The sequence below is a fragment of the Myodes glareolus genome, chromosome 19 (genome assembly GCF_982192425.1).
Source record: "Myodes glareolus chromosome 19, mMyoGla1.1, whole genome shotgun sequence".
NCBI lineage: Eukaryota > Metazoa > Chordata > Mammalia > Rodentia > Cricetidae > Myodes > Myodes glareolus.
Window position 1 is genome coordinate 22070321 of NC_142044.1, and position 15511 is coordinate 22085831.

Below are 15511 nucleotides of genomic sequence, written 5' to 3' on the forward strand. Positions count from 1 at the left end.
GAATGAGGAAGCTATAACACATTCATTCCACCTTCAAGAATAAGGTGACCGCTGGTGCTAACTTACGAGCAACACTAAATTATTGGAAGCTTTTCTGTAAATCAACCTATCATTGCTAATTCACTTGTTTTTTATGAGCAGCACTGAAGAAAGTGTATAAAGGTTCTGGAGGATATCGACACATCTCAGAACTTTTGGTCCATAGCGTTACTAACTTTCCTAAGTGGAAGCAAGTACAGGCAGATTCTAACCATAACAAACATGGCGGCCGCGGCTTCAGAAAGCAACCGAGATTCCATTCACTGATTGCAGTGACACCTCTAGATCCGGCCCATTCGTTTGACGTCACTCCCGGCGCGCCAAGGAGTCGAGCGTAGCTCTTCCGGTTTTAGCGGCGAACCTGCAGAGAGAAAACAGCCTTAGAGGTTCTCGCCGCCAGACACGGAAGGGATGCAAACGCGAGCAGCATGGAGAGAGAAGGTGAGACGTCTGTAGTTGTCGCCGTTGTGACTGAGCCTCGGTTTACCCAGCGCTACAGAAACTACCTGGAGAAGCAGAAACTCCTGGATAGACAGCACCGTGTGCAGAAGCTGCGGGATGGCATGGTGGCGCTCCCGGTGCTTGCGGAAACCCTCCCTGAGCGGCACCTGCAGGAGCTGAGGAATCGCGTGGCCCCGGGCAGCTCCTGCAGGCTGACGCAGCTCCTCGATCCTCTTCCTTCCAAAAAGGCCCGGGTTTGTTCACCTGCGCAAAGATTGTGCCTTGAGGTGAGGCGTTGGGTAGAGGACCGCGGAGTGACGTGGTGCGCCGAGCTGGAGGCGGATTTGCCCCGGTCATGGCAACGGCATGGCGACCTAATGCTGCTTAGTGAAGACTGTTTCCAGGCCGAGCAGTGGCAGAGTCTGGAACCAGAACTCTGGGAGACTGTCGCCTCGGCCCTTGGAGTTCAGCGTTTGGCCAAACGAGGGCGGGTGTTGCCTGATGGTACTCGGACTCCATCCGTGACTCTGCTGCTGGGTGACCATGGCTGGGTAGAGCATATGGACAATGGCATCCGGTATACGTTTGACGTGACCCAGTGCATGTTCTCCTTCGGGAACATCACTGAGAAACTTCGGGTGGCATCGCTGTCCTGTGCTGGAGAGGTGCTGGTGGATCTCTACGCGGGGATCGGGTATTTCACATTGCCCTTCCTAGTTCATGCCGGTGCTGCCTTCGTCCATGCCTGCGAATGGAATCCCCATGCCGCCGCTGCTCTCAGAAACAATTTGGAGATCAACGGCGTGGCAGACCGGTGCCAGATACACTTTGGAGACAACAGGAAGCTGCAGCTCTCCAACGCTGCAGATAGGGTGAACCTGGGGCTGATCCCCAGCTCTGAGGAAGGCTGGCCTGTTGCCTGCCAAGTGCTTCGGAAGGATGTCGGGGGTGTTCTGCATATCCACCAAAATGTGGAGTCTTTCTCAGGCAGGAACCCCCAGCCTCTTGGAAGCAGTAACACGGGAAAGGAGCATGAGCCTCTTCCCCAGAAAGTTATCACTGATAGACGGGGAAATGGAACTACTGGGATTGTCAGGGGGGAAATGCCGCCATCAGCCAGCAAACCAGAGTGGCACAGCTGGGCAGAATCTGCAGCAACTCAGATTGCCTCTCTGCTTCATCAGCTGCATGGGAGAGTGTGGAGGACACAAATCCTGCGTGTCCACCCAGTGAAATCTTATGCCCCCCACGTGGATCACGTAGTCCTAGATCTGGAGTGCCGCCCCTGTCCTCTGGTTGCCTAGAAGGGTGGACTGAGTGACACAGTAGAGCCAAATGAGTGGCCCCTGGGGCTTCAGCTAGGGCCGAGTTCTCACCCTCTTGTTGTCTTTTTTAATGATTTGTGGCCTGAAAATGAACTCTAGATCAGCCCCCAAATTTTTATTTCCTGTTGATCACACTGAGAATATGTTAAAGTGTGAGAGGAAATCAGAATGGCTCATTAAAATAGGACTCATTTGGGCAGTCAGGAATTCCGCATTTTTACCTTCGTTTTCAGTGGGCATACGGTCACAATATTCATTTGGTCTTGGATTTATTTGCACATAAGGTTTCCTTGAATTGGATTGTGTGGCTTTTTTCTAGCAAGTCATATACAGACATTATTAGAATGAAATACTAATTCACTGTTGGTACTATTCCCAGAGATCACTAGCTCCGGCATGAGGAATCTGCTGGAAAGCCAAGATCAAGCTAGAGACCAGTGAGGAGGCGGTCCAGTTCGACAGAAGTCCTGTAGTTGTTCAGGCACAGCGGATAGTGGTTTGCACCAGGGTGGCAGCCATGGGGATTTGAAAAATAAATATAAATAGGTTTGAAAAATAAAATCAATGGGACCAAATAATGAACTCCAAATTGAAGCATTAACATGATGGTGCTTTGTTATTGTGACTAAATTACAGAGGAAGGGGACAATTAATGGAGGTCACTCCAATCTAGCATTCCTTGGTGGGGTGTCTGCTTGTGGGACTGGGAGGGTCTTATATATTAGACCTTTTTATGTTAGGGAGGATTAAGAATTACTTCTCTGTCCCAGTGTAGTAGCTCATGCCTGTGATCTCAGCACTTGGAAGGCTGAGGCAGGATGATTGCTGTAAGCTCAAGGATAACCCAGGTCACAGTACATAGTGCGGCAGACATTGTCTTAAAGCCAAGAGTCACTTCTCTGAATTTTAGGGAATCTAAAGTCTAGCCTTGGGCTGTGTGATAGCTGCCAGTTGGTTAAAATCCCAAGATTTTTATAGACCTTAAAGTTAGACTTATCTTCTTTTCCTGGACAAGAAGCTGTAGGAAGAACTGGAATAAAATTCAGTGTAGAGTATTTACCGGGTTCATCGCCATTCCCCCCTCCCCCACTGCCAAACACACATACACACACATACACAGGTCTAGAACTAGCAGCTCTTGCTACTATACTATAGGTAGGAAACACATTCTGCAGTTTCCAAACCATCTGCTTAGAATTAGGTGGCTTCTGCTGTTCACTGCCATTTGCCACTGGGAGAACTAATGGCTGAGGATCTTGCAGAGCTGTTTTGATGCACTTTGAAGCCCTGTAGGCCAGTTTGCTTGGTGAAGGAGACAGGCAACAGGGTGCCTACTTCCTTCCTTGTCTTTTGATATAACCGAAGCTTACCTGCCTTGTGTGTGACTGCCTACTCTTTCTCTTGCAGCAGTAGCAATGAGGACTGGGTTGGTGCCTTTCTCATTAAGCACAAATGTTAAGTGCCTTCTGCATGTAAGAGCCACAGAAAATATAAAGATCCATTAGATTTATTTTTAAAAAAAAAAAGCCTCCCACCAAGGAGCAAGCCCAGCTTAGCAGCAGAATTTACACCGTCCTCAGTGATGGAGTAGAGCGGTTGCCACAGGACAGACTTGCTGGAGATGTACAGAAGAGGGGAAGAAAGGTTCTGAGAAATAAGTAGGAAGTCTACGTAGAAGTGGTGTGATGACTTGGAGATGAGGCTCTTGAAAACTGGGTAAGAGTTTGATGGATGGGGAGGAGGCAGAGCTAGGACCCAGAGTTTCAGCGCTTAAGAAATGAGGCATTGCTGTTAGTTTGTAACAGAGGCCATGGCGATATAATGTTGGAGATGAGGACTCTGGGCAGTGTCTTGTGGACAGAGAGCTCCCAAGGAAATGTTAGCTAGCCTAGGACCCCACTGCGCCCAGTTAACATTCCTTTCTCAGAGTGGCTTTCTGGTGTTTACCTGGATTATATTTTTCTCTTCACTTGCTCGGTTCCTTTTCACTGTCTGCCAACAGCTTGCCATATTGGAACCAAAATGCCAATGATGCCAACCCGGGACTTAAATGAGAAGGAGGGAGATGAGTCAGGGAGCAGCATTTGGGGACTGAGGAACTGACATTGGTCGTAAGCCACAAGCAGGCAGTTGGTGTCAGGCATAGCTGATGGGATTCATTCTACAGGTTGTTCAATCCCTGAGTTCCAGGCCAGCCTGGGTTATGTAACAGGACAAGGGAGTAAGGGCAGCTGGCAAGGCAAAGCCCGTGGATTCCCACAACTTCCCTTGCGCCTGTAGTGGCCAGGAAAGCTAGTGTTGGCACAGAGATGGAGCAGGGCTCCCAGGAGGCTGCTGAGTTTGTACTCCGAAAACAGAGCATCCCGGTATGCTAAGGTGGGATTACAGGACCTTCCATTTATTAAGGAAACCCTTGAGCAGCTACACCAGCCCTGCATAGTCTTTCTAATTTCAACTTTGTCATTAAAAAAAAAAAATCTGCAAACCCTAGTCCCCTGCCCCTCGGCTGCCCAGTTTGTGTATAGCAAATTTGGGAGTTCTTTTTCTTATAGGCAAGAAATGTTTCTCATATTCTGAATAATGGACTGAGTATCACTATGACGTGATAGATAATAATATATAAAATATAGCTAATAACAGAAAATGGCAGCACGGCAACAATAACAGCAGATAATAAGTGGCCGATAATAAACCAATAAATAGCAGCGCAGCAATGCTCACACCTAACGTTGGGCTCTTGGAAATCACGTTTTTTCCATTTGCTTTTCATGCCGCCACCTAATGGAGAAGTCAGGAATAAAAACTCCATCTTACACTGTGACTGGAAGGCCTTCCACAAACATCACTGAGATCTAGCGAGTACTGGGCGCTGGACTCAAACAGAACAAAAGCAGAACCAAACCCAGACCCCGTGAACTTTATACACTAGTGAAGGGTCAAATAGTAACCAGGTAGCCACACGACAGCCACATGTAGCCTTCCATATGACTCTCATTCTAGCAGATCCTGGGAGGAGAGGTTCTTGATTTAACCAGCGATTAAAGACACATGCCTTAAATGTCAGCGTTTAGGAGGTAGAAGCAGGTGGATCTCTGTGAGCTCGAGGCCAGTCTGGTCTATTTAGAGACACAAGTGCCTTGTGGAGAATTCTGAGGGCAGAGTAAGGAGTCACGACAGGACAATAATGGGCAGAGTGCGTGTAGGGCACACACCCACAATGCCAGCTCTCAGAAAGCGAAGGCAGGAGAGCAGCTCTGTTCAAGGTAAACCGTGATGTCATGTACAATGCACATCTAAATAGCAGTAGGACATTACTGGAGAGTCTTAAAATGTAACATGGTTAACATAAGTTTTTAATTCACTAAAATTCGACTAATCTCCTCTCCCCCCCCCCCTTTTATTTTTCTTACTTCAGATCTCTGTGACCTGTCTTAAACTTGTGAGCCTCTCAGCCTCCTGAGTTCTGGGATCTTAAGTATGCACCACCACATACCTGGCTGTCCAGGGTTATAAGACGTACGTGGAGGCTGGGGAGACGCTTCAGTGGGTAAAGCTCCAGCCTCACAATTGTTAAGTTCAGATCTCTAGAAACCACATGAGGTCGGATGCACATCTGTGACCCCTGTGCCCCTGTGGTGCAATGGGAGGTGGAGTTAGACCACAGGCTGGCTAGCCTGGCCTACCTGAGACACTGAGAACCATCTCACGCGAGGGTGACATCCTAACTTGTCCTCTGACCCTCACATGGGCCTGCATTCACACAAACACACCACACACACAAATACACTATCCTCACCCCCATGGCCGTGGTCCTTCCCATCTGGCCACGCTTCCCACAGCTGGTAAGACGGTACTGTAAGGGAACCAGCCTTTACCGCATATAATGGACTTCTGTGTTAACGTTAGGCAAGCAGCGCTGAGCTCATGGATGATGAGGCCAACAGTTTGGATGTATTCTTTCTTCCATTTTCTAGACAAGTTTGAGTGGAATTAGCATTCTCCACACTCTCATAGTTTACTCTGTGAACATAGCTGCCTTGGGATCCCAGCCTTGTCAACCTAGATTCTCTAGCCCCAGGCCGGAACTGGACAGTTTCTCCAGGCGGTAGTGACCTGGAGTAGTTTTGACACAACTGGCTTGCTAGCCACATTTCATGGATTCCTGTCCCTCACTGTCTATGACTAGTGCCTTAACAACCATTTGCATCTAGTTTTTTTTTAAATACTATTTATAGCTTATAGTAACTTCTGTATATAAAGTTTCTAGCTTTAATAACTATGACTGAGGAAATCCTCTTCAATAATGCATATATATACTTTGGTTGAAACAAAAATCTGAACATTGAACACATAAGAATCCCATGCTCCTTACCTTGACCCCTATGCTAAACCTCTCCAGCCCAGGGACTTCCCTTCCCTTCCCCCAGTTTCTCTTTACTAGATAAACCAGCCATTTTTGGCGCATGCTCTCTTGGCTCACTTCTTGGCCTCTTGGTTCAAGGCTCCTCTCTTGGTCTGCTTGCCAGTTCCTCCCCTTCCTCTCTTACTTTCCCCCTTTTTCCTCATGGCCTTGTTTAGTCTGGACCCTTTCAGATGCCTCTGGCTGTTCTCTCAGATTTACCACAAAACCCTTCTCAACCATTAAAAATAAATAAGAAGGTACTTAATTTTATGCTGTAATTATTGAGAATGCTTATAAAGTAAATAGTGCAATATTAACAACGTGGTGGCATTTTTTCTGGTTAGATAAAACCTGCAAGTTTGCTTTATCATTGTTTACACAATTTCAGAGACAAAATAGATGTCCCTGGGTTTTTAAAGGTCAGGTCGCCTTCAAGACAAAGGCAAACAGATAACAGTGGATGAGTATGAGGCCGGCACTGAACTTGGCACTTCCACGCCCTAGCATTAGGTAGAAAAATAGGAACAGATTGATAGAAGGTTGCCTTAATTTTTATCTTTTGGTGATTTTTAAGGTCTGGGTTCACATAATTTAAAAACTGAAGTACAGGTAACAAAGGCAATTATGAAAAAAAAAACCCAGTAACCTCATGCTATGATGAAACAGCTCTCTCAGCCTTACTGTGTGCTGTTTCTAACAATTTCAGATGAACTTGCATCCCAAAGGAGACCTTAAGACTCTCTCTCTATATATATATACATATACATAAATACATACATACATACACACACACACATACACACATATCTATGTACATCAGCAGAAGCCATGAGGGCCTGTATAGAACTAAGTCCCAAGACCACTGGACCACAAAGGTGATTTTCTGTTGGAGAGACATCCATATATGTATCTAGTTTTGTCATAGAATTATGTAAACTCTCCCACCCTCTAACCAACAAAGTCTGAAGAGGTCTAGGTCATTTGTGTGTGCTAGGGGATGATATTGTACTGAGTGGGTCAGATAACAGGAAGTGGCATGTTGCATGTCAGAGCAAAGGCGGTAACCCCCAATAAGACCAGCAGCCTGTTATTTCAGTTAGAGATTTCTTGGCTCCAGAAGTATCTCCATCATAAAAACCAACTGCTGTACATTATCCAGTCATTTCACCAAAATCATTCCACCACCAAAGAAGTATCCCGAGCTCTGTGGGTCTCTGGTAAGCTGTAACTTGGAAATCATGGTTCTGGTCCATAGACTGGACGACAAGAAGACAGTTCTCAGTGGGATCCAGGGGATGTGAAGGCTCACTGACTGCCCAGGCTGCAGTGTGATTTAGCCCTGATGTCTGAGGCATTCAACCCAGAAGATTCTGTGGTAAAGAGTTTGTGATAAGAATCCATGGAAGTTCATGGCAAGTTCTAATAGGAGAATTGTAAGTGGATCACTAGTGTTTGTTCCTACAGCAAGGCATCTCTGCAGGAGACAGCCACACAAACAAGACAGTGTTGTATGCATGATAGTGGGAACAGTGCATCTTGTGGATTATTAGTGGCTATATAGCCAGCTTCTCATGATGCATAGGACTTTGTCAGACCCACCAAATAAATCCAGCTCAGAATTGATTATGGTCATGGCCAGAGGAAACAAGAGGCACAAGATATTCAAACTCCTGTATCCTATCTGTCAATCTCCCAATGTTCCTCCCTCAGTTCACAATTACAGCCATTTGGAGGACTGTAGCCACTCTAAACACAGCATTAAATGGTACTATGTTCCATATAGATAGAACACTGCATTTGGGGATGACAAGTAGATACAGAATTCCCACAATGATAGGTTGATTAATGACTCTGAATAAGTTCATATCCTAATATCTGGAACTTACGATAAAGTAATGTTAAGATTAGGAAATTATGCTGGATGGTCAGTACACTTATGAAAGAGAAGCAAGGGTAATTTGAGTGAGAATGGCTCCCATTGGCCATATGTTTGATGGAACTGTTTGTGAAGGATTAGGAACTTGAAGAAGGTGTAACACTGGACATGGGATTCTAACTTTCAAAAATTCATGTGATTTCCACATAGCTTTCTCTCTGCCTCGTGCTGTGGATCAGATGGAAACTCTCAGCTGCTGCTCCAACACCATGACAACCACAATGGGCCTGGACTTATTCTCTGGAACCGTGAGTCCCAATAAACATTTTCTTTTATAAGATGCCTTGGTCATGGTGTCTCTTTACAGCAATGGAAAAGTAATTAAGACACCCAGGGTGACAGAAGCAGCAACAGGAAACAGAAGCAATAGGAAATCAACACGTCCACTTCTCCTAGTAAGCCATGAGGGGAGCTTGTGATTCTCATTACAACTTCATGGGTTCATCAAAAGACGTAATACAAAAAAAAAAAAACAAAAAAACAACGACAACAACAACAACACTTTAAACCTGCTAGGGTTCCCTGTGCCAAGAGACCAACAGGCAAGGAGAAACCACAGCCTAGCTGTGGTGACTGATTTGATCGGGAGGAAGGAGGCTACTGTAAACAGCAAGGATATGTGGTGCACCTACCACAGGTGTCAGCAGCCTCATGAGCCTTTCCTACCCCATGCCAGGAGTAAAATGGTCGACTTCCAGATGGCAGAAATACCATCTTCATAAAACCACATTAAAATGCTGTCCAACATGTGCTCAACTATGTTCATTGCAGCATTGTTTGTCATAGCCAGAACCTGGAAACAACCTAAATGCCCCTCTATCAGAGAATGAATAAAGAAGATGTGGTATATTTACACAATGGAGTACTACACAGTGGGGAAAAAATAATGATATCTTGAAATTTGCAGGCAAATGGATGGATCTAGAAAGCATCATATTGAGTGAGGTAACCCAGACCCAGAAAGACACATATCATATGTACTCATTCATAAGTGGCTTTTAAACATAAAGCAAAGAAAACCAGCCTACAAACCACAATCCCAGAGAACCTAGACAACAGTGAGAACCCTAAGAGGGACATACATGGATCTAATTTACATGAGAAGTAGAAAAAGACAAGATCTCCTGAGTAAATTAGGAACGTGGGCATCATGGAATATGGAACATGGTAGAGGGTGGGGGAGAGAACTGGAGAAAATTATATAGTTCAATAAAAACAATTTTTAAAATGAAAAAAATAAATTTACAGATAAAAATGCTTTCAAAACTGTCAAAGTGAGCTTTTTAATGAACTCTGAAGGTTACTTAACACTCACAATAATCTGATAAAGCATTTATTCAAGAAAACAATTAAATTATAATAAACAGAAGCATTTTGACTTACCCCGTGCCCCATCTCTAAAACAATGTTAAAAAGTAGTACTAACAGTGGACAGCCCCAGCATATCCCTAACTAGGGAAACTGCCCCTAGAGCAAGGCTTCTTAAGTTTTTCCCCATTTTGCTCAAGAAATTTTTAAGCAAAATCAATTATATAGCAATACAATAGAGATATAGATGTCAAACATTTGCCAAGCGGTGGTGGCGCACACCTTTAATCCCAGCACTCAAGGGAGAGAGGCAGGCAGAACTCAGTCTACAGAGCGAGTTCCAAGATGGGATCCAAAGTTACACAGAGAAATCCTGTCTCGAAAAACAAAACAAACAAGCAAACAAAAAAGAAGTCAAACATTTACTGATAATAAATCAAAAGAAATATGTTTAAGTTTTTTAAAGTTTCATATTAATTTTATCCAATTTTCTGTATAGCTTCAAGCACCTAAATGTTTATTTCCATAGGCCTCAAAAAATAAGTGGATATTATAGAACAATATACCTTCCCCCGGCACACAGTTTTTTTTTTAAATTTGCATATTTTGGTGTGTCTTAGAAGTTAAAAAATTCTTAAGTAACAGAATTTTATCATTTATTAAAGACAAAAGCAAGTCTGTATACCACTGTTTAGTTATTTTTACATAAAGAATTAAACCTTGGATGGGCAGTGGTAGTGCATGCCTTTAATCCCAGCATTTGGGAGGCGGAGGCAGGTGGATCTCTGTGAGTTCGAGGTCAGCTGAGTCTACAAGAGCTAGTTCCAGGACTGGCTCCAAAGCAACACGGAGAAACCTTGTCTCAAAACACAAACAAACAAAAGAATTAAACCTCGGTGACCCAGGGATTGAAGGCACTTACTACCATACCTGAGGATGCTGCAGTTCACAAACTCCTCAACATCTTCTCAGTTGATGGACATTTTCATTTTAGAATTGTCAATACTGAGAATTCCAGCTTTGTACAAACACATATAAAATGGCAGAAGTATGTTTATTTGCACTTGAGAAATTGTTGAAATTATGTTCTAATAGCAAATCAAAATTTACTTAGTGACTGTTTATGAAACACAAGTCAGCAGCTCAACAATTTTTAAAACCAAACACCCCAACACAATATATTTCAAAGACAGGCCAATTTGGTGATTCATGCTGAGAATTGACAGTAAGAAAAATATTCTTTGGTTTTGTTTGTTTGCTTGTTTTTTAAAGTAAACTATGATATTTCTTTTAAGATAAAAAACTTAGTGTGTCTCAAAGAAAACAATGCCGTTCATATTCCAAATCTGTCTCAAGTGAGCCAAGGTGTTTCAGTGTCTGAAGGTGCCACACAAAATGTACACAAATGAGCCCTTTCACAAACATCTTGTGTTCATTACACATTTGCTTTTGGATTAATGTTTGATCATTCCATGTTCAGAAATCTTTCACCGTAGTCAAAAAAATTTCCCTGCCACACACATCAGCTATGCAATCTGATGTGGAATGGTGACCCGCAGTTCGGCCGATGGCCTGCAGGCTGTTTCATTAGATGGCATGCTGCCCTTCATTGGGCAGGATCCACTGTCCTATTATTCCCTCAAGGAACTCCTTTCCCCACTGTACTGTAATGCTGTTTTCAGCATGAGTTGGGTAGTCATATGTGGGACTTTCCTATATTTCCTATTCTGTTCCATGGGCTAGTTTCTCTAGCCACACTCCATACCACTGTCTTCATTGTTATAGCTTTGGACTAGGTCTTGACAGCTTGTGGCTAAAAAGTTCTTTCAATTTTAGTCAAGAGTTTCTTAGCTATTGTTGACATTTTCCATTTTCTGATAAATGTTAAAGTCAGTTTGCCCAGTTAAAAAAAACTGATCCTATTCAGATTTTTCTAAATTGAGATTATTTTGACTCTAAAGGGTTGAAGCCTTTACTATATTGAAGGGTCTACCTCAAAGCTGTTATTCTACTCAGGGCAATGTGAAATGAAAAGTGATTACCAGAAGTTTGCATTCCAGGATCCTACTTATGGTGAAGGGTCCTATATGTGCATCTGTAAGTGGGTACTAGTAATACAGTAATACATCATGACATATAATAATGGACAAAGTAGTATAGGAGTATACAGCTGGGTATGGTGGCGCACACCTTTAATCCCAGCACCAGGGAGGCAGAGACAGGCAGATCTCTGAATTCAAAACCAGCCTGATCTACAAAGCAAGTTCCAGGACAGCTAGGGCTGCTACTCAGAGAGACCCTGTTTTGAAACCGCCACCCCCCCCCACACACAAAGAATATACCACCTAGCCAACCAATACAGCTACCTTAGTTTGTGCTGGGTTTGCACAACCGTGAAATTTCCGAGTGTGTATCTTATCATTATGGGACACATGATTATATATTCATCTACTGTGAGCTTCCAGCCTTGACACAATTTCAATCCAAGTATCACCTGTATTCTCCTTCTTAGAGGTATCTTAGTTCTCACATTATGGTTGATCATGACCCTAGAATAACATATTTTAACCATTTATTTCTATTCTAACTTTCACTGAGTTCTATTGGAGGGTTACCATCTATAACAAACAGAATATCTTTACCAAAATGGAATGTTGGAAGACTGTTGGAATAGCATAGTAGCTCTAATGAGCATTGTCCCTAAAATTTATTTATGACATAGCATTACCAAATACTTTACTATTTGCTTGTTTTATTTTCAATATTTTGTGGTTGTAGTGGTGATTATTCCCAGGGCCTGCACATGCTAGGGACATATTCTAACACACACACACACACACACACACACACACACTCCCCAGCCTATAAGTTATTTTAAGTTTTGTTTGTTGATTATGGGGTCTCATATGTAGCTCCAAACTGTCCTCAAACTCACAGAGATCTGCTTGTCTCCTTGGTTCCGGGATTAAAGGTGTGAGCCACCACACTCAGCTTATTTTAAACTTTTGTAGAAATAAAACATAAAATGACTTGCAGGAGAACAATCTTATGCTCTGGACAGGGAAAAATATAAGCTACAAATTTGATTCGGTCACTATTGATGCCTGGCTCTGTGTCCTCCAACAAGTCAGCTAAAGATTGATCTAGATGATGTGTGTAACAATTTCATCTCACATCTCCATATTCTAGCTTTCAGATGATCATACTGAGAAGTATATAGGTAAAGAAGCAGAAGGCAAACCATGAAGCACACATTAAGTGCTCTGGAAATGCCTACTGAGGGAATAGCCAAATGTCAGGCAATGGAGACTCAATGTATACTCCACACACCACCATAAACCCTGCTGTTTCCTTTGTTAATTAAAAAAAGAAGTCTCTTTGGCTTTAAGAAACCAGAAAATGTGAATATCAAAATGTGTATTTTGATGGGCACATCTGAATTCTACTTTTAAAAAAAGAAAAACCAAAAAACAATTTAGGGTTTGTCTTCGTTAGGGTTTCTATTGTTGCAACAAAACACCATGACCCAAAAGCAAGTTGGGGAGGAAAAAGTTTATTCAGCTTCCACTTCCACATTGCAGCTCACCAGTGAAGGAAGTCAGGACAGGAACTCAAGCAAGGCAAGAGCCTGGAGGCAGGAGCTGATGCAGAGGCCATGGAGGCGGCTGCTTACTGACTTGCTTCCCATGGCTTTCTCAGTTCCCTTTCTCAAAGAAGCCAGGACCACCAGCCCAGGGATGGAACCACCCACCAAGGGCTCAGCCCTCCAATACTGATCAGTAATTGAGAAAATGCCTTACAGCTGGATCTCCTGGAGGCAGTTTCTCTGAGCCTTTCTCCTGAGGCTCCTTCCTCTCTGATGACTCAAGCTTGGGTCAAGTTGACACACACAAACAGCCAGTACAGGATTAGAGACTATTATTTTGAAGCAATTCTCAAGGACGTGAAGTTATAGTATTGTAACTACCAATTCCCACTCCTTTTACTGGCATTAGCATCTTCCATTGAAAGGAAATACGTAATACCTTGTTGAAAGGGGTGTGGGTCAGGGGAAGGAAGCTCAAGTGCTTGCTTCTCATTGTTCCTGGCAGCTAAGGAAGCCAGGGGACTCTAGTAAATTTCCTTTGGACACACAAGAATTTTCTTTCCTTGACAAGGCTCAACTGATGGCTATCCAGAGAAAAGTTAACATAAGTTTTACACAACCTACTTTTAAAGTACCTTTAATTTTAGGACATGGGAGGCAGACACGGGCAGACCTTTATACAGAAAGTGTGGGTCCAGCCTGGTCTACACAGTCAGTCCCAGACTAGCTCGAGCTACACAATGAGACCTTGACCAAAGAAAGAAAGAAAAAAAAGCAAGCTACTAAAAAGCATTTGAATCACTAATGACAGATAAAAAGGCTTCTGAATCATTAATGGCAACGTGTTATCTTTGAACACAGGGATTCTATGTATATTGTTTGTGTCAGCGCGGACACAAGCATTACTGTTCTTAGCCAGCTAAGTAGGTGTGTATTATTTTGTACTTCAAGGTTATACTTTATTCTCTATTTTTATATGACCATAATGTAATTCTACCTTTCTCTCCTACCACATTTTTACTTTAGTATTTCTGGACCCTTTTCTCCGTAATAGCTTTACTCTTTTGACTTTAATTACACTTAAAAGCAGATTGAGAGAGGGTGGAACAGCTTAATTTAATCCCTGAAGCTCCATATGTAAGGCTGTGTCATTCTCTAAGTTTGCTTTCCTTTGGGAACGCTGTCACAGACACAAGGTTATTCCCCAGTTATGCACCCAGCGTTAGTAAAGAGACCAATTCTGAAATGGTGGCAACCGTATGAGGGTATCACAGCAAGCCAGGGAAACAAGGGGGTCTCGAGTTGAGATGGGGACAGTGGCAACAGGAAGGAGATTGGGGCAAAACACTGTAAAGGCAAAATAGATATGATTCGGTTGCAGAGTTGGCCGAGGGTAACACTGGGTTCAAATTGTTTTCTGATGTTTACCAGTCTGGGCCGTACACAGCCCACCTCTTAGTACCTTTGTGATCTTGCAATTCATCCTATGTAACCCTCAAAATTTTCATCCTCTATAAATCAGGGAGACTAATACCCATCATAACAGATGCTGTAGAGGCTTCGGTAAAAGGTAAAACCGTGGCCACAGTGCCTCGTATACAGTAAGGAGTACATAGATGGGACTGGGGAGGGTGATATCACTAAAAACAAGAACACAAGGCTGCAGTAAGGACACTGGCGCAGTCTTTCCACTCCAAATACACTCACCCAAAGGCGTTCTGTTCAAGTCTGATAATTTTACGTACAGACCTCCTCCGTGAGCGGGACGGGACGGGACGGGACGGGACGGGACGGGAGGGAGGGAGGTTCTACTTCGGAGCCCTGCTGTAAACCATGAGAACGCACTTTGCCACTTTGCGCTGGGAGCGGAAGCCAACCACGCCCCTTGTTTGCTATTTTAGGTACCTTCAACAAAAACAGTTAAATCTACAGCTCAGTCTCTGACCTCACACTCTTCACTTGCTGGAGAAGGAACAGAGTGACGACAGCCAGGCCATACCACCAACTCCACTGATCAAACAAGAAAGTGCCAGAAAAGAATGGTCTCATCTGTTCTGCTTAAGGATTAAGCAGAAGCGCTTACCCCAAGGACGAGGGTAAATCGAAGAACTAGAGAGACCGAGGCCCTTGCTCTTAAGTTTTAGGCTCCTAAGCCGCTAATAAAATGTGCTCACGACTGTCCTCAGTTCTGTCCACATGGACAGGAAGGGAGACGTGTAAACACAGGGGAGTGGTGTTTTTCTTGGCAGCGCCTACCACCCCAAAGCCAGTGCCAAGTCTGGCGGGGACGGCTCTGTGCTCGCGCAGGTATTTCCCCTGGCATCCTCAGCCCCGGGCCCCTGGCGGGGAGAGGCAGGTAGGCAGGGCGTCGTCGTGAGCCTTTTCATCTCCCAAGCCGTGGGAAGCGAGTTCCTGGGCTACTCCATAAACATCTAACAACTACCGGTCCGCACAGGAGCCCTCGCTAGGTGCGC

At 43.9% G+C, this 15511-nt stretch overlaps 1 protein-coding gene across 1 annotated transcript; it reads left to right on the plus strand.

Annotated features, from left to right (window-relative positions):
• Window positions 1-351: 351 nt before the first annotated feature.
• Window positions 352-2411, plus strand: Tyw2 (tRNA wybutosine-synthesizing protein 2). Its single transcript, XM_085678951.2, has one exon. It carries the CDS (start codon window positions 468-470, stop codon window positions 1782-1784), a length of 1317 nt encoding a protein of 438 aa, XP_085535077.1. The 5' UTR covers window positions 352-467; the 3' UTR covers window positions 1785-2411.
• Window positions 2412-15511: the final 13100 nt, after the last annotated feature.

What these genes read in the sequence shown, in the direction of transcription:
- Tyw2 (XM_085678951.2), top strand. Translation starts at nt 468, where the DNA reads ATGGAGAGAGAAGGTGAGACGTCTGTAGTTGTCGCCGTTGTGACTGAG.